This window comes from Arvicola amphibius, chromosome 2, assembly GCF_903992535.2.
Source record: "Arvicola amphibius chromosome 2, mArvAmp1.2, whole genome shotgun sequence".
In the NCBI taxonomy this organism is placed as follows: domain Eukaryota; kingdom Metazoa; phylum Chordata; class Mammalia; order Rodentia; family Cricetidae; genus Arvicola; species Arvicola amphibius.
In genome coordinates, this window is record NC_052048.2 from 106,308,002 (window position 1) to 106,328,806 (window position 20,805).

General features: G+C 39.7%; 1 protein-coding gene across 1 annotated transcript in view; it reads left to right on the plus strand.

Annotated features, from left to right (window-relative positions):
- The first annotated feature begins 1,153 nt into the window (after positions 1 to 1,153).
- The window catches only part of LOC119808265 (zinc finger protein 791-like), a 33,876-nt gene continuing 14,224 nt past the window's right edge, over positions 1,154 to 20,805 (plus strand). Inside the window, exons 1-5 of the mRNA XM_038320694.1 lie at positions 1,154 to 1,275; positions 1,373 to 1,512; positions 10,785 to 10,884; positions 18,137 to 18,263; positions 18,459 to 18,516. Coding sequence (XP_038176622.1) covers positions 10,873 to 10,884; positions 18,137 to 18,263; positions 18,459 to 18,516 — 197 coding nt within the window. The 5' untranslated portion in view covers positions 1,154 to 1,275; positions 1,373 to 1,512; positions 10,785 to 10,872. The remainder of the gene's footprint in view (positions 1,276 to 1,372; positions 1,513 to 10,784; positions 10,885 to 18,136; positions 18,264 to 18,458; positions 18,517 to 20,805) is intronic.

Below are 20,805 nucleotides of genomic sequence, written 5' to 3' on the forward strand. Positions count from 1 at the left end.
TTCAAAGATTGTTTTTCATAACTCTGAATCTGAGAGGGCGGAAGATGGCATTGTACACTCTAGAAATGATTCACAGACTGTTGGGAGCCACTATTTGGATGCTGGTGGAGTACTCATGATATATATGTCTATTTTATCCATGCAGTAAGCAATTAAATTCCCTTACTAGTGTGTTTTAATCACATTGGTAGAAAATAATACATTGAAACATAGGTTGTGAGGCTGTCATGGGCTTTTGCCTCATCCCTAAACTTTTTGGTTTCCTGTCAACCCTATTTGGGGTTTCTGTGCTTGAATCTACCTGGCCCTGCTTCTATCCTGAGTTCTGTTTCTTCCCTTTGCATCAATAGATTGGAATGTACAGGAAAAAGAAAAGAAAAGAAAAGGAGAGCAGAGGAGAGGAGAGGAGAGGAGAGGAGAGGAGAGGAGAGAAAGGAAAGGAAAAGAAAAGAAAAGAAAAGAAAAGAAAAGACCAGCATCACAGAAAAAGCAAGTGGGGAATACTGGGTATTCTCAGAATACTGCAAGTGAGTAAGGGCACCCAAAATCTCAGAGCATGTTCTTACCAAGCAATGAAATCCTCAAATGGAATAGGTTTATTTCAGAGCACAAGACCTATATGTTAATGTGGTTTTTGTTTATTTAGTTTATTAGTTTTTTTTTTTTTGCTTGTTTTTAAAATAAGTTTGTTTTTTTTTTTCTAGACAGGATATTTTTAGGTAGTATGTGCTGAAGTTCTCTGGGTAAAGTGAGCCTCCAATTTAGTGATCTTCTTGCTACTTCCTCAACATTTCAGGGATTAAAAATACTGCCACTCGTTGGGCTTGGTGATGAATGCCTTTAATCCCAGCTTTTGGGAGGCAGAGGCAAGGGGATACACCAAGCGAACTCCCGCCACGAAAAAAAAATGCCTACCACCATGTCTATCATATTTGTTTGGTTTGAATCAGGGTCACTACAAAACTCTGCCTCCCTTAAAAGCGCTGGCAGTAGAGCTTTCGCCGGACTTTTCCTAAAATGTTTAGCACTTAACGCTGACAGAGCGGCTGGCTGGAGCACAGTTCGCCAATCAGGGACCATATTACTAAAAGGAAAAAACTGTCCAATGAGGAGCACGGATAGTCAGAGCGTAAGTCCAGGAAGCCCCCCCCCCTTTTTTTTTACGCTTAGCTTAACATACGGGATCCTTGGGGAGACCTGTTTTGGGTGAGTTTGTTTTCTGATGAGTGCAGTCCTCTTTGGGAGGACACCTAGCCTCGTCAGAAGCACGGAATGGTGAGTGCGCTTTGCGCTGCTGGAATCCTGGGGGGCGGGGGTGGGACTCTAACTGCTTTGGAGTTACGTGACCCGGAGTTTCCCCGGTTCTGTGCAGTCCAGTGGAAGGCGGAGTCTGGCTCAGCAATGCCTGTGCCCACCTGTGCATGAAGTGTGCACCCCGAAGGCAGCCTGGAGCCGCGTCTCATGCTCTTCTGTCTTGGTGAAGTTGCTTCATCGCAATCCCAGCAGTCTTGGGTGAGTCCTTACAGTGAACCTGCGCCTCCAAAGATTTTGCAGCGCTGGCGGTTGGTGATGCTGTGTCCAGACTGCGCTGTGTAGGGACCTGCTTGGTCCTTGCAGTTTCCCTTCTCTTGTGCGTCTGTTTGGGCTGATTTACGTTTTGTTTGTTTGTCTGTTCTTTCGGTTGTTTTTTTTTTTTGTTGTTGTTGTTTTTTGCACGTTTTCACCTTGGAGTTCTTCCCTTTCCTCTCCCATCTGGTCTCCCTTAAATTGTTTCCCATGCTTCCTGCTATCAGAGAAGTTTCCCACCAAACTGCCTTAACACCTGTATGGTGTTTGCTCTTTTCTTCCATTTTTTAAAATGATAACTGTGAGAATTTTTAATTGTTCTCCTAACTGCAAATGGACAGAATTACCAGTCTGAAGAGAGAAATTTCAATTTGCTTCATTTTTGTTTTGCGGTGGTCTTTTAAGAATTTTGAAATTTTGGAATTTTGAAAAGCTTTCTCCAACTTTGCAGAAAAGGCCAGTGAAGCTCGGAAAGAGCTTTATGGAATTGGCATTGTATGTTTGCTGTACGCTGCTTTAAACAGAAGGGATTGCGAGAGTGTCAATTTTTTTTTAATCTTTTTCCTTTTTTTTTGGTTTTTCGAGACAGGGTTTCTCTGTAGCTTTAAAGCCTGTCCAGGAACAAGCTCTTGTAGACCAGGCTGGCCTCGAACTCACAGAGATTCGCCTGTCCTTGCCTCCCAAGTCCCTGGGATTAAAGGTGTGCGCCACCACTGCCCGGCTTAACGAGTGTCAATTTTCTAACAAGTTATTTCCACGTTTTCAGTCCTTGGGAAAAAAATTAATATTTCATCTTCTTCCCTTTGCCTCTGGATAGTTGGTTTATGTAGGTAGTGTAAATTCTGACCATTCAGGAAGCTTCAGAATATTCATCTGAGAGAAAGACAAGTAAGTGTGCTTTCTACCTAGTAGAGAAAATATTTTTTATTTGAACATTGGCTTGAGTGTGGGATACACTTATATTTATTATGTGTAGTTATTTTGATACTCAATTAATTTGTAATTAATGTTTTTCTTTTTCTTTTTTTTCTTTTGGAGACAGGGTTTCTCCATCACTGCCTGGCTATTAGGATCTGTTTTGTTTTGTTTTGTTTTGTTTTTTTTGTTTTGTTTTGTTTTGTTTTGTTTTTGGCAGTAAGGGTTTTCTTTCTGTAGCCCTGGATCTCCTTGTGTTGACTAGCCTAACCTTGAACTCAGAGATCGCTCTTCTCTGCTTCCTGCATTCTGAGAAGAAAGGCTTGCATCACCGTGCCTTACTTTGTGGGCTCTGGTTACCTGACTCGGTGTAATTACATTTCCATTACCACCCATCTGCTGGGAATTTCATTTCAGTTTTCTTCATTGCTGAGTGGCAATCATTATATTTATGCGCCGCATCTCCATTATCCAGATATCACCTGATGAAGATCCACGCTGATTTTTTTTTTTTTTTTTTTTTTTTTTTTGGTATTTTTCAAGACAGGGTTTTTCTGTAGCTTTGGTGCCTGTTCTGGAACTAGCTCTTGTAGACCAGGCTGGCCTCGAACTCAGAGATCCGCCTGCCTCTGCCTCCCGAGTGCTGGGATAAAGGCGTGCGCCACCACCGCCCGGCCCACACTGATTCTTTTTTCACTGACTGGGACTAGAGCAGCAATCACCATGCGTGTGCATGTATCTGTTGTGGTGTGTGGTCTCTTTTCAGGAGAAGCCCAGAGAGGTTTGTCTTGGTGAGATGCAATTTCTATTTTTCACTTTTGAGGCAGGCACACGTTGATTTGCTTATTAGTTCCAGCACTTTAAGCTCTCACTAATAGTGAGTATGTATTCACTTTTGCACACATCCTCAATAGGGTTTGAGGTCTTCAGGGTTGCAGGGCAAGCTTTTCACCTGCTTGACTGTTTTCTAGCTCTGTGGACATCTGTTTTGTTGTTCTGTTTTTAAAAAACCGAGCAAGACTTTTTTTTTTTTTAATTTTTTTTTGGTTTTTCGAGACAGGGTTTAGGGAACTTTTAAATATATTTTTATTACTGGGAATGTCCTACATATAAGTGATATATGTTAATCATATTTAGCCTGTACACCCTAAGCATACGTGAATCTTAATTTTGCGTGTCTTTTGTTTTTGTTGTCTGCATTTATTTGTTCCTTTCTTCCTTTCCCTTCCTTTCTTCCTCCCTCCCTCCCTCCTTACCTCCCTCCCTCCCTCCTTTCCTTCCTTCTTTCCTCTTTTTCTTTCTTTCTTTCCTATAACTCATGGGTTCACTTAGTGCTGTCCAAGTGTGTGTGGCCATCCACAGGGAATGGACAACCTACTAGTGGTCACATTCCAGAGGAAAAATAACTCTGCCCCCCCGCCCCCCTCCCCCATCCAGTCACCAGTTGCTGATGTGGGGGGCTGGCTTCTTGAAGACCAATCCCATTACGCTCCGTGTTTTGACTGACATGATCTCATGATCTGAAGTGCTGGATTTTGAGTTCGATAAATGCATTGTAGAATACTGTGTGAAATTGAGCTGCTTCTCAATAAGGGTATTCTCTTTCCCCTTGTGTCTTTTACCCATTGATCTTCTAGAAAACTGCAATGTTCATATTTGTCTTTGGCAGTTATTAAATTATGTAGTATCAAATCAACTAGAAATCAGTTGTTTCTAACTAAATAAAATTGTCTATGTTCTTAAGTATTAAGCTAACAATAATTAATATTTCTAAGATAAATTTTAACTCATAAAAAGTAAGGCTCCTCTTTAGTGACAGGTTTTTCCAAGTTCTGGTCTTGTCCAATTTAAATTAACAGGAAAAAAATAATTTAAATGGAAAGCTGATGTCTGTTCTGTGTACTTAAACCTTAACAATTATGAGATTAGGCTCTATCCCCATCTTTGACATCAAGGTGTTCTACTCAGATTATAACCATGTTTTTTAAAGGACAGGCTTTCGATTCAGAATGGGTAATGCTAATAAAATATGATCTAAGATCTAAACAATAGCCTAAGCTACAACTGAAAACTATTACAATATTTTTGTCTTTAAAATGATCTTGGAGATATGTGTGTATATGTAGTGTTTTCTTGTACTTGTGCTTTTACATAGTTTCCATTCTACAATTTGGCTTATAATTAAGTGATCTTTTAATTAAAACTTCCAGGTTGGCCTAAGTTTCTTTTAGTTCATAGTATAATTAGAGCTTCCTTTTTATTATAGTTAGATAAACCATTAGTCAATATGTTATTAAGTTAGTCATAATCTCAGATCTGACGCTATAGGAAGTCTAAAATGTTCTTGTTTCTTTTAAGACATAGTAACTTCTATACAGGGGTACAATTTCATTATTGTCAACAAGACCCTCACCTCAGAGATGATCCTTTAGTCTCCGTGATTCCTAAAATGTAAAGATTGAGAAAATGACTTATCCCTGTGATCTCAGACTTCCTTAAGTAATTAATATCCTTAAAACATAAACCTCAGGCATTACATTTCTTCAAAATAATTGCTTATAGTTTCTAGTAGATACATCTCTCTAATTAAAAAATCAAGTCTTAAGTTTATTTAAAATCATTCACTTTCAAGGTTTAGTAAAGTATACAGCAGCTAAATTATATTTTAATTAAAAATTATTAGAAAATGGATAAGTTGAAGCTTGAGGTGTAAAAAAACCTCAAATGTGTTCACCCTTGTGTTTGCATAGCAGGCCCATTTCTGTTCTGTGTCTGCACAGACCTAGGGATTCCCTCAATCCCATTATTCCTCTACCCTTATCCCTTTTAAGGATATTCATTTACCAACTGTATTGAGTTTGGCATTAGGATCTTGAAACAGGAATATCCAGGTTTTATGTGTCTTTAGACAGTCAGAGGTGCTGTTACTTCCCTTTTTCAAATGTCCACTGAGGTGCATGGATATTCATGAAGCTTTATCACTGCCACTGGGGTTGAATCCTGTGTAGAAGCTGAGCTGTGTTGTGGTGGAAAGAGACCCGAGTCTGGTCTCAGCAGACAACACTGGTCATGAGCACAGACAGCAAATGACACTGATTTTCCTGCTGTGCACTGGGAGCAAGCTTTCTGGGACCCTTTATAGGATCTGGGAAGGGACTTGGGAATGAGGAAGTTGATGCAGCTTCCTGGGTTGTGTTTGTATGTAGTCCTTCCCTCCTGGAATCATTTGCCCAAGGGAGACGGACGACTGACTCAGCAGATATTTTCCTCTTCTGAAATTAATATTGCTTTAATTAAAATAATGCTTAAAGAAAATTAAGCAAAACCTAGTTTATTGCAATAAAAGTGTTATACATAAAAGCTTACAAACTGTAATTACAAATTTCAATTTAAAGGTCAGTTACTTGAGAGTGCTGTGTGTGTGTGTGTGTGTGTGTGTGTGTGTATACACACCGGTTAGCGGGCAGTGACAGAACAGTAGAATATATGACCCAACGTTATTTCTTCTACAGGAAAAATAGCTCCATAGTAGGGATTGTGTAGAACAGTTGTGAGACTGTGATTGAAGGGAAGAAAAGTATTAGGTGTTGCTAGTCATAGTGGCTCATGATTGAAATCCTAGCAGCTGCCAAGAGTGGTGTAGAAAGAGTAAAGAAACGAGGAACTATTCTTAGAATAACAGAGGTTACGCTAGTGTTCGACAAACCGGAGTATTGAGACAGCGCCTATTTTTTTTAAATAATGTACTTATATCCCACTAAGTCTAATTATTGCAGCCCTTATTTAAGTGTGCTTGGGGCCACATTCCTAAAGAACAGTGACTCTCCCTTCCCTAGAGTCCATCAACCATATCTAGCATCTTAGTAAGGGCTGGGGCTTCAAAGTCCACCTCTGTGCATTGCTGGAGTTTTTCACAGCCGGGATCACATGGAGATCTTATGAGTGTGGCTACAGCAGTTGTGAATTCAGGTGTGCAGCAGCTGTTTCACATGCAGAACCCAGCATTTCACACTTCTGCTCCCCTTTTTGCAATGTTTTCTGAGCTTTCAGAGTTAGGGGTCAGATAGAATTGTCACGTGTTTGCTGAGTAGTCACGGTTGCTCGTTTTTACAGTTTAAATTGCAATGCATCTCTGTATAAACTACCATTACTACAGTAAGGAGCTTCTCTGAGCCAGGTTGTGAGCAGCAGAAATCTATGGATGAATCACAAATATTTAGAAGGCAATGTGTCGACACAACCACTTAGAAAAACCTTAGTAGGTTCTCTCTGAGAATTTATGACTTCCCTAGCCATGGGTTTTGACTCTGTTAAAGTACCAGGTATGTTTTCCCTTCTGTGGAACAGGCCTGAAATCTTACTGGCAACAGTTGCCTAGCTCCATCAACATTCTTTCCTATTGTCATATCTTGTCTGGCATCTATTTTGTAGCATTCCGGTTTACCTCAGGATACCCTGGTTTCATAGTATATTTCAACACTATGAACGATGAGCACCTGGGACATTGATTGCTCTGTGCCGTGCAATCAACATGTGTTGTGTCTTTAGCAATAGGATTTTATCATCTTACTTTTTTGGGCAACCAACAGCAATAACAATAGGCTATATCATTTCATGTACCTTGGAACCCTCTCTGACCAGTGATCTGTGCCTGACATTGACATTTTATTTAGTCACTCATGGATTTGGGAACCAGCTTTTTCTCTAATGTGTGGTGATAGCTTCTTGTTCAGAGCTTTGTGGGTTTGTGGTTAGACTGCTCTCCTACATGCAGAGTTCAAAATCTGGTCTACACAGAAAGACAGAGTTCCAGGAGAGCCAGGGCTTCATAGTGATGGTCTGCTGTTCCCCCATAAAGGTATTTTTAAGTAGCTTACAAGCTAGTGGTGTTTCAGAAGGCTTTTAAAATACATATGTAGCTTTCTTTAACCCACTTCCTAACCCTACTTATGCATGTTTTCACCCATATTTAAACCTTCAGCCTCCAGTATTTCCTCTTTGTGCATTCATATCACATAAACAGTACTATCCCCACTGGCTATATGCATATATATATTTATCCTGTTTTGCAAGATTCTACTGAAGTCACCACCTACTGAAAAGTTTCTGGACAACAAAGGAAAGGAACTGAGAAGAGAGGCATTCCACAGAAAATCTTTGTAAGGTATACATATGACAGAGGATTTGTGGCTGGAATATAAAATTAAAAATAAAGCAACTAAATATCAGAAACTCAAACAACATAGTTAAAAGAAAAATGGACCACGAACTGGAGAAATGGCTTGACAGCACTGGTTGTTCTTCCAAAGAACCCAGGTTCAGTTCCCAGCACCCACATGGCAGCTCACAACTGTCTGTAACTCTGTTCCAGGGGATATGACACACTCACGCCAATGCACATAAAATAAGTTTTAAAAAAATGGACCACATAAAATAGGTGTATAGAGAGTGAACAACCTTGTCTTGTTTTGGGTAGTAGAATTGTCGTTGCTCCTGGGATCACTGTAAACTGCCTTTATTATGTTGAGCATGTACCTTGAATCCCTAATTTCTCCTGGATTTTTATTGTGAAGTGCAGTAGGAGGCCGCCCAGACTCCCTAAATAATCACACAGCAACTGTATTAATTAAATCACTGGTTGGCCCATTAGCTCTAGTTTCTTATTGGCTAACTCTTACATCTTAATTTAACCCATTTCTATTAATCTGTGTATTGTTATGAGGCTGTGGCTTACCTGGTAAAGTTCCAGTGTCTGTCTTCAGCAGGATTACATGGCTTCTCCCTACTCTGCCTTCTTTTTCCCAGCATTCAGTTTAGTTTTCCCCACCTAGCTCTGTTCTGCCCTGCTCTGCTATAGGATCAAAGCAGTTTATTTATTAACCAATAAAAGCAACACATAGACAGAAGGACCTCCCACCCCAATGAAGAGTTGTTGGATTTTATCAGATATTTCTTGAATCCCTTTTTATTTTTAATTGTGTTAATGTGATTCTTCTCTGTGCTTTTTAGTTAATTTGGACAAGGGTCTGCCAATCTCATTTTTTTTTCAGTGAGAAAACTTTATTTTACTGATTTTTGTATTGTTTATTGGTTGTATTTTATTGATTTCAGTCCTGAGTTTGATTTACATATTGTCTTTTACTCATTTTGAGTATGATTTCTTCTTGATATTCCAAGTGTATTGCTAAGTTATTCTTGAGATCTGTTTGATTTTTTTTTTGTATGTAGGCAATTTGTGTGATAAATGTGCATCTTAGAAATGCCATCATTGCCTTCCCTATGTTTGTGCATTTTGTGTATTCTCTTATTCATGCAATTCTAGAGAGTCTTTCATTTATGAATTTCTGTCTTGACCTATTTTTATTAATGTAAATTGTATAATTTTATCCATATAATTGTTTACTCTTTAGTTAGTTGTTCACATTCCATGGAGTAAAGTTTTCTGTGGTTTTTCTTGTTGATACTCAGTTTCACTTCATGATGCTTAGATAAAATGCAGGATTGTATTTCAGTTTTGTTGTTTCTCAGTAGACTTGCTCTGTGCCTAAATATGTAGTCATTTTGCAGAGTTCCATGACGTCTCGAGTATAAGGTATATTCTTTTGTATTTGGGTGAGATGTTTTGTATTTCTTTAGTTCATTTAGTTTATACTGTGAGTTAGATCCAGCATTTCTCTGCTTAGCTTTATGTGAATGATCTGTGTTTTGGTGGGAGTGGAATAGTGAAGTCTCTCACTATTATTGTGTGAGAGTCAATAGGTCAATTAAGCTGGAGCAGTGTTTGTGTTTGTTTGTTTGTTTAAACAAACTTAGATGTCCTTGTTTTGGGAAAATAGATGTTAAGAACAGAAATGTCCTTTGAGTATATAGTGTCCTTTCCTGTCTCTTCTTATTAGTTTTAGTTTGAAGTTTATTTTGTCAGATATTAAAATGGTTACACTGGCTTACTTTTGGGTCCATTTTCTTGGGATAATCTGTTCCATCACTTTTCCTGGAGGTGATGTCTATCCTTGATTGTGAGGTGCATTTCCTGGAAGCAGAGACAGACGCTGTTTCCACACCCATCCTGTTAGTTTGTGTGTTTTTATTGGGGAAATTCAGACCATTGATATCAACCAGCAGTGTTTGTTGATTTTTTTAAAAAGTATTTATTTATTTATTATGTATGCAATGTTTCACCTGCATGCCAGAAGAGGGCACCAGACTTCATTACAGATGGTTGTGAGCCACCGTGTGGTTGCTGAGAATTGAACTCAGGACTTCTGGAAGAGCAGCCAGTGCTCTTAACCTCTGAGCCATCTCCCCAGCCCTGTTAATTCTTTTTAATTTGTTTTTGTTGTTTTTTCGATGGTAGTGGTAGTTTTGGTGTGTGTGTGTGTGTGTGTGTGTGTGTGTGTGTGTGTGTGTGTGTGTGTGCACATGTGCGCACATACACATTTTTGCTAAAATTGGCCAAAAACATTCCCTCTCATATGAAGAGCATCTATGATGGTCATGTTTTGAGACCCAATTTGATAGACACCTAAAGAAAGTATTGGTGAATTTTACTGTTTATTTCTGTTAAAATCTTAACAAGAATAAGGGATGGAGAGATGGGTCAGCAGTTAAGAGCACAGATTTCTTTTCCAGAGAGCCATGTTTGATTCCCAGAATCCACTCACACAGTCTATGACTCCACTTTCAGGGAAGGTAATGTCTTCTGTCTTCCCTTGGCACCAAACACATATGAAGTGCACTGATGTACCTGCAAAAAAAAAAAAAAAAATCCATACACATGAAATGAAATAACTTTTAATGTTCATGTGAGTGACATTGTCTAATGGCTATTGTGGTGTTGAAGGAGTTATTTCATGGCCCTGGAAGCAATACCAGCCAGGATGAGGTCCCAAGGGTATCTTTGTATCATCACTAAAGAATGCCATTGTGAATTTTTATTTTTTTCTCTACTTTTAGCAGTCTGTGAGATCCTGAGGATTGGGTGTAATTTAGTGACTGGAGGTTTTCTTCATGACCTTGGGCAAAGAAAACCTTTTCTGAAATTCAAGAGATGCTTTTCATAACTCAGAATCCAATTGGAGTACTCCTACCATGTGTGTCTATTTTGTCCATCCGTTGAGTAATTGTATTCCCTCATTGGTGTGTTTTAAGTATATTGGCAGAGAATGAATATATTGAAAATGAAATGAGAGAAAGTCATTGACTTTTGCCTCATCCCTAATGTTTGAGGTTCCCTATCAAGCCCTATATATTGTTGCTGTGTTGGAATCTACTTGGAGCTTTATTTTTTGTTTTCTTTTTCTTAGAAAAGGGTATTCTCCTGAGCACCTGTTTTGGGTGACTTTGTGTTCTGCTGACTTCTGGCATCCTCAGGTGGACACCTAGACACATCAGATGCACAGAATGGTGAGTGTGCCCTGGGCTTCTGGAATCCTGGGAGGGGGGCGGGTGAATTAAAGATAGAAGAGGACATGACTGCTCCCATATATGGTAGAGGAGAAGGAGGGAGGGAGAACAACCAGGGGCATCTGGAGTGATCCAGAATTTACTAGATGATGTTAGGAGAGAGAGTAGGGAAAGCAAGAGACAAATAGAAGAGAGGAAGGAGAGCAGGGTACCAAGTGGCCAAGAGTAGCCAAAATGGCTGAATTATATAGAATCAGAGAAGCTGGGGAAAGGAAAACCCAGGCTAATCACTGGGTCACAGAATTTAGGGTAGGAGTGGAGTATGCCAGTCCAGAGGAACGCTGTAACAGGTGGACTGGCAGCCAGCATTCTCTTGGATACGTTAATAGACACTTCAGCAATTTTTCCAGGGTTTGAGACCTAGCATGTGATTTGCAGCACTAGCTGCTTTGGAGGCCTTTCTCGCCAGCCCCTGAAGTTTCCCCTGGTGCTATGCAGCCCAGTAGAGGTGGAGTCTGAGACAGCAGTGCTATGCCCATGTGCTCTTGAAGTGCGCACCCTGCAGGCAGCCTTGAGCCACTGTCCTTGTGAAGCGGCTTTTTTGTAATCCCTAGCACTCTTAAGTGAGTCTTTGCCACGAACTTGTCTCAACACAGATCTTGCTGGGCCACTGGGTTGGTGATGCTGAGTCTAGATTGTGCTGTGTAGTTGACTTCAGTGTGCTTTACATTTATAATGTATTTATTACACTTTTGTGTGCATTTACATTGATTTTCCTTTTAATTTATATGTAATATTTATTGTCATTTCTTTATTTCATTTTGCTTTTGGTGACAGGGTTTCCCTGTATAACACAGGAACTCCTGGTGCACACTAGGCTAGCCTTGCACTTACACCTCCTCCTCCTCTGCCTCTTATATTCTGGGATGGCAGGCTTACACCTCCCTGCTGCCAGGGATACTTGTGTAACAGAGGGCTGGGCTGGAAATCACTTTATAACTAAACCTTGATATTCAAAACTCCTCCCCTCATTCCCATGCTTGTTTTCTCCTTTTCAGTCCTATATTCACCATACTATCTATGCATACCATGCATTCTGCTGCCCCTGCACCACGCCCATCCACCCACAGATCTCATGAAATGCTTCTCTTCCGTGGTCTCTATAGATACTCATCCAGTTTTGAAACATATGGATAACAGATCAGACATAGAACCATATAAAGGAGATACAGACAGCATTTAACTTTGCGTGCTTAGGTTACATGGTTCGTTATAATTACATTTCCAGTTACATCCCTTTCTTTGCAAATTCCATTTTGGTTTTCTTCTCTGCTGTGTGGGATTCTGATGTGTACCTGTGCCTTTAGCTGGTCTTTCTTTGGTGCACCAGCTCCCAAGTTATGACACAGAGACTTCTTATTAATTATGAAAGCTTGTCATTAGCTTAGGTTTGTTCCCAACTAGCTCTTAAAATTAATCTGTTTATATTAATTACATTCGGCCATGTGGCTCGTTATCTTTCCTCAGTATGTATGTCTGACTTCCTCTGCGTCTGATGGGTGAATCCCCCACCCCTCAGATTCTTTCCACAGTTCCTGTCTCTGCCTGAAAATTCGACCTATCTTCTGCCTAGCTATTTGCCATTCAACTCTTTATTAAACCAATCCAAAGTGCCTGAGGCAGGTAAGGAAGAACAGAGAGATACATCTTCACATATAGTATGATCAGATACCCACAATACTTCCCCTTTTTGTTTAAAATAAAAAAGGAGAGGTTTTAACTCTAACCGCTTTAAACTGTATACTGTACAGGTAAGAATTACATTCACAATGTCCAGTTTATTTTTATTTGACAACTTTGGAAACAGTACTCTATTATCTATCCTATCTTGGTGAGTCCAAACTTTTGTACCTAAACCACTTTCTACCATAACTTATATTACCAACCTAAAATACCTTTTTAGACCTAAAAACATTTTCTTAGATAAACAAACTTCTATATCTCTTAACTTTTATGAACTTTACTTCCCTTTTGTTTCTTTTCTGATTGGTAATGAGGAAAACTGTAAAACTGTAACTATCTAGTCTTCAACTCCATCAGTGACCAGGGAAGGCTAAACTATTTCCTGAGTAAACAGGAAGTGCAGAAAAAGCAACTTCTGAAACTATAGAAATGACAGACACAGCTGGCTGCCTGGACAGTCACCCAAGTTTCCTCTGCAATCATGGGGCATCCATCTTAACCTATAGACCTAGACAATCTGACAGACTGTTCTGTGAAGCAGGAATTTTGAGGAACTATGCTACCTTGTCTTGGCTAGGTTTAGCAGTAGACTTTCATTGTGTTCTGCTTGTCCAATTTAGACATACTATCAGTAGTTGAGGCAAGGAAAGTTTCTTGCCTTGTGTCTACCTTTGTCATGTTGAAAGCAAACTCCATATGAGTTTCTTTAATGTCCATCATCTTCACTGAAGTATTATTGGTACTGCCAGGAGCATACATATCTCACTATCATAAAAAGCCCTATGTTATTAAAACATCCTAAATGCCATATTCTGTATATCTCTGAAGTGTTTGAAGACCACCCATGTATCTAAAATATATCTCTGTTTAACCCTGAAAACACACCTAACATGACTATATGTTTGATTGTTATAGATGAATAACGATTAACCTGCATTTCTTGATAATCCTAAACAGTTTGTAATAATAGCTTTCAAGGACTTTATACTTTATATTACATTTCAAAATAAGCTGCATACTACAATACCTTAAAGAAGAGTAGAAACATATGTACAGTATATTATAACAAAAATAACCTTAAATTTGTATAGATATACAGAAATCCATACCGGTGTAAAATATTTGAGACTAGTAGTTGCTTTTAAGCATAAAAGTAGATTTAAATTCAATAATCTACCATTTTATCCTGTCATTCCTATAGTCCCTGCCTCCTTATTTTTTCACTAGATAGGAGAGAAAGAAGGATGGATGAAAGAGAGAGAGAGAGAGAGAGAGAGAGAGAGAGAGAGAGAGAGAGAGAGAGATCCCTTAATCTTACCTCCATTGTTTAGTTTTTCCTGACTATAACTGATAACAGCTTGCAATGACAAGCGTCCATAACGCACCAAAAGACCAAAACCCACTAATTCTACATCTTGGGGATGTGAGTGTCATGTTCTTAAAATTCCTGTCATTTGACGGCAATGGTATCTTTAGGTGATCCTGAGAAAAATGGATAATGGTTAAGTCCTGGGGAGTTAGCTGTATCATTTCTATGTCCAGTCTCTGTATAGTAAAGTCCTGGCTGAAGTCTGTAAGACTAGACCATCTCAGCTAGCTGCTTTGAAGTTGTTCTGAGTGCAGATTTTTGAGAAAACTGCAATAGAGCCATTTGTGAGCCTGTATCACCTGAGATAATTGTCTTGTCTTCATTGATGTTCGGTCCTTTTATTTGGAAAACATGCAAACTTTTGACTGTAACATACATACCTGCATTAATACAAGTATGGAATGTATAGTGTGCACATATCAACTAAAGATGATTTTATGTTCTGTGTTTGAATGGGTAAAAGGGATCTGTCAACTGTATTCTTTTAGTTTTTTGAGACAGGGTTTCTCTATGCAGCCCTGGCTATCCTGGCACTTACTCTGTAGACCAGGCTTGCCTCGAACTCACAAAGATTTGCCTGTCTTCACCTCCCAAGTGCTGGGATTAAAGGAGTGTGCCACCACCGGTCAGGTGCTTTATTTTTAATTTTATTTAATTAACAATTTTTTTATTTGTTTTACATACTGACCACAGTTTCTCCTTCCTCCTCTCATCTATTACCTCCCACCACCTCCCTCTTACCTCCCTCCCCACCCACTTCTCCTCAGTCTCCATTCAGAAAGGGGAACCCCCACCCTATGGGCTTGAACAGCATGGCACATCAAGTTGAGGCAGAGCTGGGTCTGGTTCTTATGGCAGTTAACAGTGTACTATGAGAAGAGACTGGCTTTGGAGGTCCTTAGCAATGGGTTCTGACCACTCACATGCCTCCAGTAGCTTACGAAAAGACAAATAAACTTTTGAATATGTTTATTATTGGGAAATTCCTCTCTGTAAGTGATGTATTTTAAACGTATCTCATCCTTACTAACACACCCAGCACACATTTCTTTTATGAGTCATTTGCCACTTGTTTTATTTTGTTTTATAATCCACAGAGTTCAGTCAGTATTATGCAAATGTGTATGGCCATCCCAAGGGTGTGGTCATCCTACTGGTGGCTACATTTCTGAGAAAAAAATGACGCTTCATCTTTACAAAGCTGTCAGGTGCCCATACCTTCTTAGCTAGGGGTGGCCTTCTTGAGGACCAATCCCATTCTGCCCAAATTTTGACTGACACAATCCAATGCTTGTGGGATTTTTAAATTTTTATATGTGCATTGTAGAATATTTATGGGAAAGTGGGTTCCATCTCAATAATAGTACTGTTTTTTTTTCCATTGTGTCTTTGTTCAGTGGCCTTCTATAAGACTATAATGTTTATGGTTAACATAGACAGTTACTATTCATGTAACTGCTATGGTATAAAGTTAATAAGAAATAAGTTCTTTCCAACTAATGTTGATCTAGTTCACACAGGAAGAAAAAGAAAGCAAGAGAGAAGGGAAAACCTAAACACATCACAAGAGTTCTATATGGCTAGAGACTTAGGCCAGAGTACCTGTGTTAAATTGAAACTGAGGAGTTCTACATTGTTTGTGATTTGGCAGGGTCACCTATTATTCTGCTTTTCTTGTATTTTCTATTGATTTATTATCCATCCCTGGTGAAAAACAAAGCAGAGATGGTGAATCCTCTATTAACCTATATTGTAATACATGGAAACCTCAGGTTGGTGATTGTTTTTGGCCCAACTAATTGGTTTGATGGGTCATAACAGGAATTGGGCAGAAAATCGTTAGGGAAATTTCTAACAGTTAGAGAGGAGAATTTATTTTCCTCCATGTGACTGTTTACCGAATTTATAATTGGTTGTTGGGGTTTAGGCATGGCATTCTAGTTTAGAGAAGGGTAAATTTATTCTAAGCAAAGACGTACTACAGAACAAAAATATGCGATGAAAGGTGTCCACAGGCTTCATGAGAGAGGGTATTCAAAGGTATCAGTCATACTTGGGGCTTTGAAAGAAGAAGGATTTGGTTGCTAAGAGACACAGCATGCAAAAAGATTCTATGTTTGAACCAACAGGATTACATTTGGTAAGCCTTGTTAACTGAGCATGCATTTCCCATAGTTATCTGAGTTTAAAACTGTTGGAGGGAGGTTGCTTGTTGGTTCCCGGCTGCCCAGCTAGCTTACACCTGAAATAATCACATAGAAACTACATTAATTAAATCACTGCTTGGCCATTAGCTCTAGCTTCTTTCTGGATAACTCTTGTATTAATTCAGCCCATTTCTATTAATCTGTATATGGCCATGTGGCAGTGGCTTACCTGCAAATATTCAGCATGTCTGACTCTGGTGGCTCCATGGCATCCCTCTCTGACTCTACCTTCTTCCTCCCAGCATTCTGTTTAGTTTTTCCCATCTAGCTGTGTTCCCCTATAGCTCTGCTATAGGCCCAAAGCAGTTCCGTTATTAACCAATGAATGCAACACATAGACAGAAAGACAGACCCCCTACACCATAGAACTGTGCAGGCCCAGTTATTTAGAAGAGGAAGTTGTGAAAACATTAAAAGAAAAATTCTTCTTGAGCATTCCCCTGAGAACACTTTGCGCTATTGCACATACACCTCAAACTACTTCATTTCAAATCAGCTTATTTCCCATATATCCTATGTTTTCCAACGGTATTTGAATGCAATGAGGAGTTACTGAGGCATAACTAAAGAAGTAACTTCTTGCTATTTTTATAGCAGACATAGACACAACACACCAAAGATAATTCTTCTGTGAAGGATACCCACAGATCCCTAAGTTCATTGTTCAGAGAGGACTGTGTGAAGAGACCATGCCAATGGATGGTCATTGCTCAATCCATGTGCTCAGCTGCCTGCTCTACACTTGTCCCAATGACTACTATTAATCTTATCTCTGATAGCAGCTCTCCTTGTTGAAAATTTTAACTTGCTTACATTCTTTTCTTCTACCAAGTACTTGACAATCTTTGCTTTCAAGTTCATTTCAAGCTCTCTGATGTACAGAAGAACAAAGTTATATTCTTGAATTCAATAACACAGGAACGGCTCTTACTCTACTTCCTGACTAAATCCTTGCTTCCCACTGAACCTTCCTGACACTTGTCTCTGCTGTAGGCATTTATTTTAGCAGTTTTGTCCTGTAAGTGTCTTCCTAACTGATTCATTCAGCTTTGTATTCTATGTGTTTTCGGGTTGTTTTGTTTTATTTTTGTCTAAAGAGGATTTTGTTGCCGGTTCTTCCATGTTCCTTCCAAAACAAGTTCTAATGCCAACAGAGGACCTCTTAGTTTTACTTACAACAAGGGTTCAAGTTTTTAAAAAAATCTACTTCTTGTATTGGGCTTTTTATCTGGCTGTCATAAATGACTCTGGGTAATGTGACTTAAAGCAGAACTGAAAGGTACAGTCCATTAAAGGCGCAACAGTGGAGGGGCTGGTCACATCACACACAATCACAAATAGTGTAGTTGTGTAGTTTCTCAGCTCACTCCTTCCACTAATGTAATCCCTATATAGTTCACAAAGTGCTTCATCTCAAGTGTGTGTGTGTGTGTGTGCCTCGCCCCATAGGCTCATGCATTTGAAACTTTAGTTCTTAGTGAAACTCATTGAAAACTATTAGGAAATGTTGTATCAGTGTAGGAGGTGTTCTTTGTGAGGTGTAAAAGCTCATTCCTGGCGTTCTGTCTGTCTCTGTCTGCTGCCTTTTCCAGGAGTAAAACATGCAGGCACCCTTCTAGCTCCATGCCTGTCTGCTTCCTGTTGTAATCATGGACTAACACTCTAAAAGGGTAAAGAAGCCGAGATTAGATGATGTCTTTTATAGTAGCTGCCTTGATCGTGGGCTCTCATCTCAGCAGCAGAATCATAACAGAGACTGTGCATCTGCCTTTCTTACAATAAGAACTCAAGATAGCATTCCACAGGTGTTTCGGAATTAACCTTTATCGACATCATCACTCACAAGTGTCGTCAGAATCCGCAGTCCTTGGTGATTCTGTATAGCGTCGGCCTGTCAGTTACAGGTAACCATATAATATGTGCTCTGTTTCAGAAGTCCGTGACCTTCGAGGATGTGGCTGTGAAATTCACCTCAGGAGAGTGGGCTTTGTTGGATTCCAGTCAAAAGACGCTCTACAGAGATGTGATGGAGGAGACACTTTTGAACCTTATGTCCATAGGTAAAAACACAACCTGTTCCCGTTGCTTATTCAGTCAGAGAGCAACTGTTCCGTTTGTGTGTGTAGTGTTGTGATTTGGATCCTTGAATTGAACATGTGGTGAATTTAGCGAGCATGCCCGTGTCTTAAGAGTGGGATTGTAATTTTTTTTTAATATTGAAGATGTTATAATGAATTCTTTGGGTTTACTTTTAGAAAAAGGACTAGAACAAAACACTGAAGAGAACTACAAAGATCTCTGCAGAAGTCTGAGGTAAATTATATTCAATAGGAAGCAATTTATATCTAACATTTACGAGTGAGAGGATGACCGAGAACCTACTAAATGATCTATAGCTATCTAATTACACATTGACTCTAACCCCAAATTCCTATAGCAGAGCACTGAATTGTCTCATTCCCTGTTTGTGTAATCTGTACCATCTATAATCTGTGAATATCACTAACATGTGATAGAACATTAATCTGAAAGAGCTTTTCCAAGAGTTTGCTACACAAAATCTTCCTGTCATATTTAAAATTATCTAGAATCATACTGTATACTCTTTTGAGGCTTTGAATAGAAAGGGCTGTGTTTGTTCCCTTTGTTTTGCTGTGAGAGGAAGCAACTCTGAGGTGGAGCTCATGTTTACTTACCCTTCCTTGTCATAGTTCCATAATAAAAGGAAGCAGAGCAGGCACTGAAGCAGAGGTGATGGAGAGATGCTGTGTACTGTGTGCTCATCCCTTATTCAGCCACCTCCCTTCAACCCCGGCCCACTCTCTAGGGGACAACACTCACAGTAATCAAGAGATGTCTCCATAGACATATCTAACTGTCAGTCTGGCAAAGCCACTTTCTCCTTTGGTGTTTCCTCTTCTCAGATGTGTGTACTAGCTTCTATCAAGCTGATGGAAACTAACTAGACCCCCTTCACCTCTTGCCAACATTACACACACACACACACACACACACACACACACACACACACACCACACCACACACTATTAATCTAGAACCGTTCATGGCTTGTTTCTTCCTAAATACTCTCAGTCTCACAATACAAATCACACTATAACATTGGAAAACACAGATTCTTATGAGACATCACAGGAACTGCCCCAGTAGAGCCTTTGAGGTACCTTCCACCATCCCTAAAACCATAGAAGTCAGACTTCCATCGTTCCTGTCGGCATTCCTGGCCTCTGAGCTCCTGGGACAGCTTTTTATCCTCAGACTCAGTGACTAAGGTCATTTAACCTAAGTTTCCAGACATTTTCACAGACCTAAAAGCCACGTGGTCAGCTCTGGTAAATGAATACCCCATGAACCTGGTACCCAACTTCTGTCTGAGAGTCCTCTTTGTTCCTGTGATAATCACCGTGACCAAAGTCATCTTTGGAAGCAATGGGGTTTGTTTTGACTTACACTTCCATGTTACAGTACAACAAGGAAAGGCAGGACAGGGGCTCAGAGTTGGTAGGAACCTGGAGACTGGAATGGAACTAGAGACCATGGGGGAATGTTACTTACTAGCTTGTTCTTCATGGATTCCTGAGGTATTTTTCTTATAAAACTCATACCCACCTGTCCAGGGGCACACTATTTTCTAAGCCCTCCCTCATGAATCAGGTCTGAGAAAATGCTCCCGAAGACCTGTTTACAGCCCAGTGTTTTTGAGTTATTTTCTCAATGAAGGGTCTCTATTCTCTGATGACCCTAGATGCTTCTGGTTGATTACAAACTAACCAACACAGGTTGAGGACATAGAATGCCAAATGCCACAGTGTTCCACAACTTTATGTGATTGTCATAATTTTCTCTTAATGCCAAGACCTGTGACTGGATGTTTACTCTATTTATATCCATTAATTATTTTAAGTGTATGCATATGTATACGTTGTACACTTCTTGTGGTAAAAAGATTTGTGGTGGCCAGAAGACCCCCAATAGATCCTTCAACTCAAGAGTAACAGGAATTTGTGAGTTCTCCACATAAATGCTGGTCATAAAACCCTAGTCTACTGGAAGAGCAAGAATTGCTCTTTACCTCCAAAACTATGATACAGCTTCTGCATGTGTTTCTTTGGTTTTGGTTTTTGGTTTTGATTTTTTTGAGACAGGGTTCCTCTTTTTTAGCCCTAGCAGTCCTGGAATTAGCTCTGTAGATCACGCTGGTACTGAGCTGACAGAATTTTGCCTACCTCTGCCTCCTTCGTGCTTGATTAAAGGTGTGCACCACCACCACCATCCTGCCACCTTCATAGTCAACACTCTGTTTCTTTTTTTTTTTTTTTTTTAAATATTTATTTATTATGTATACAATATTCTGTCTGTGTATACGCCTGAAGGCCAGAAGAGGGCACCAGACCTCATTACGGATGGTTGTAAGCCACCATGTGGTTGCTGGGAATTGAACTCAGGACCTTTGGAAGAGCAGGCAATGCTCTTAACCGCTGAGCCATCTCTCCAGCCCAACACTCTGTTTCTTTACAGATGATGGGTTTCACAAGTGGTTACACGGTCCTCAACATTGGAGGCATTATGCTACAGCCTCTCTAA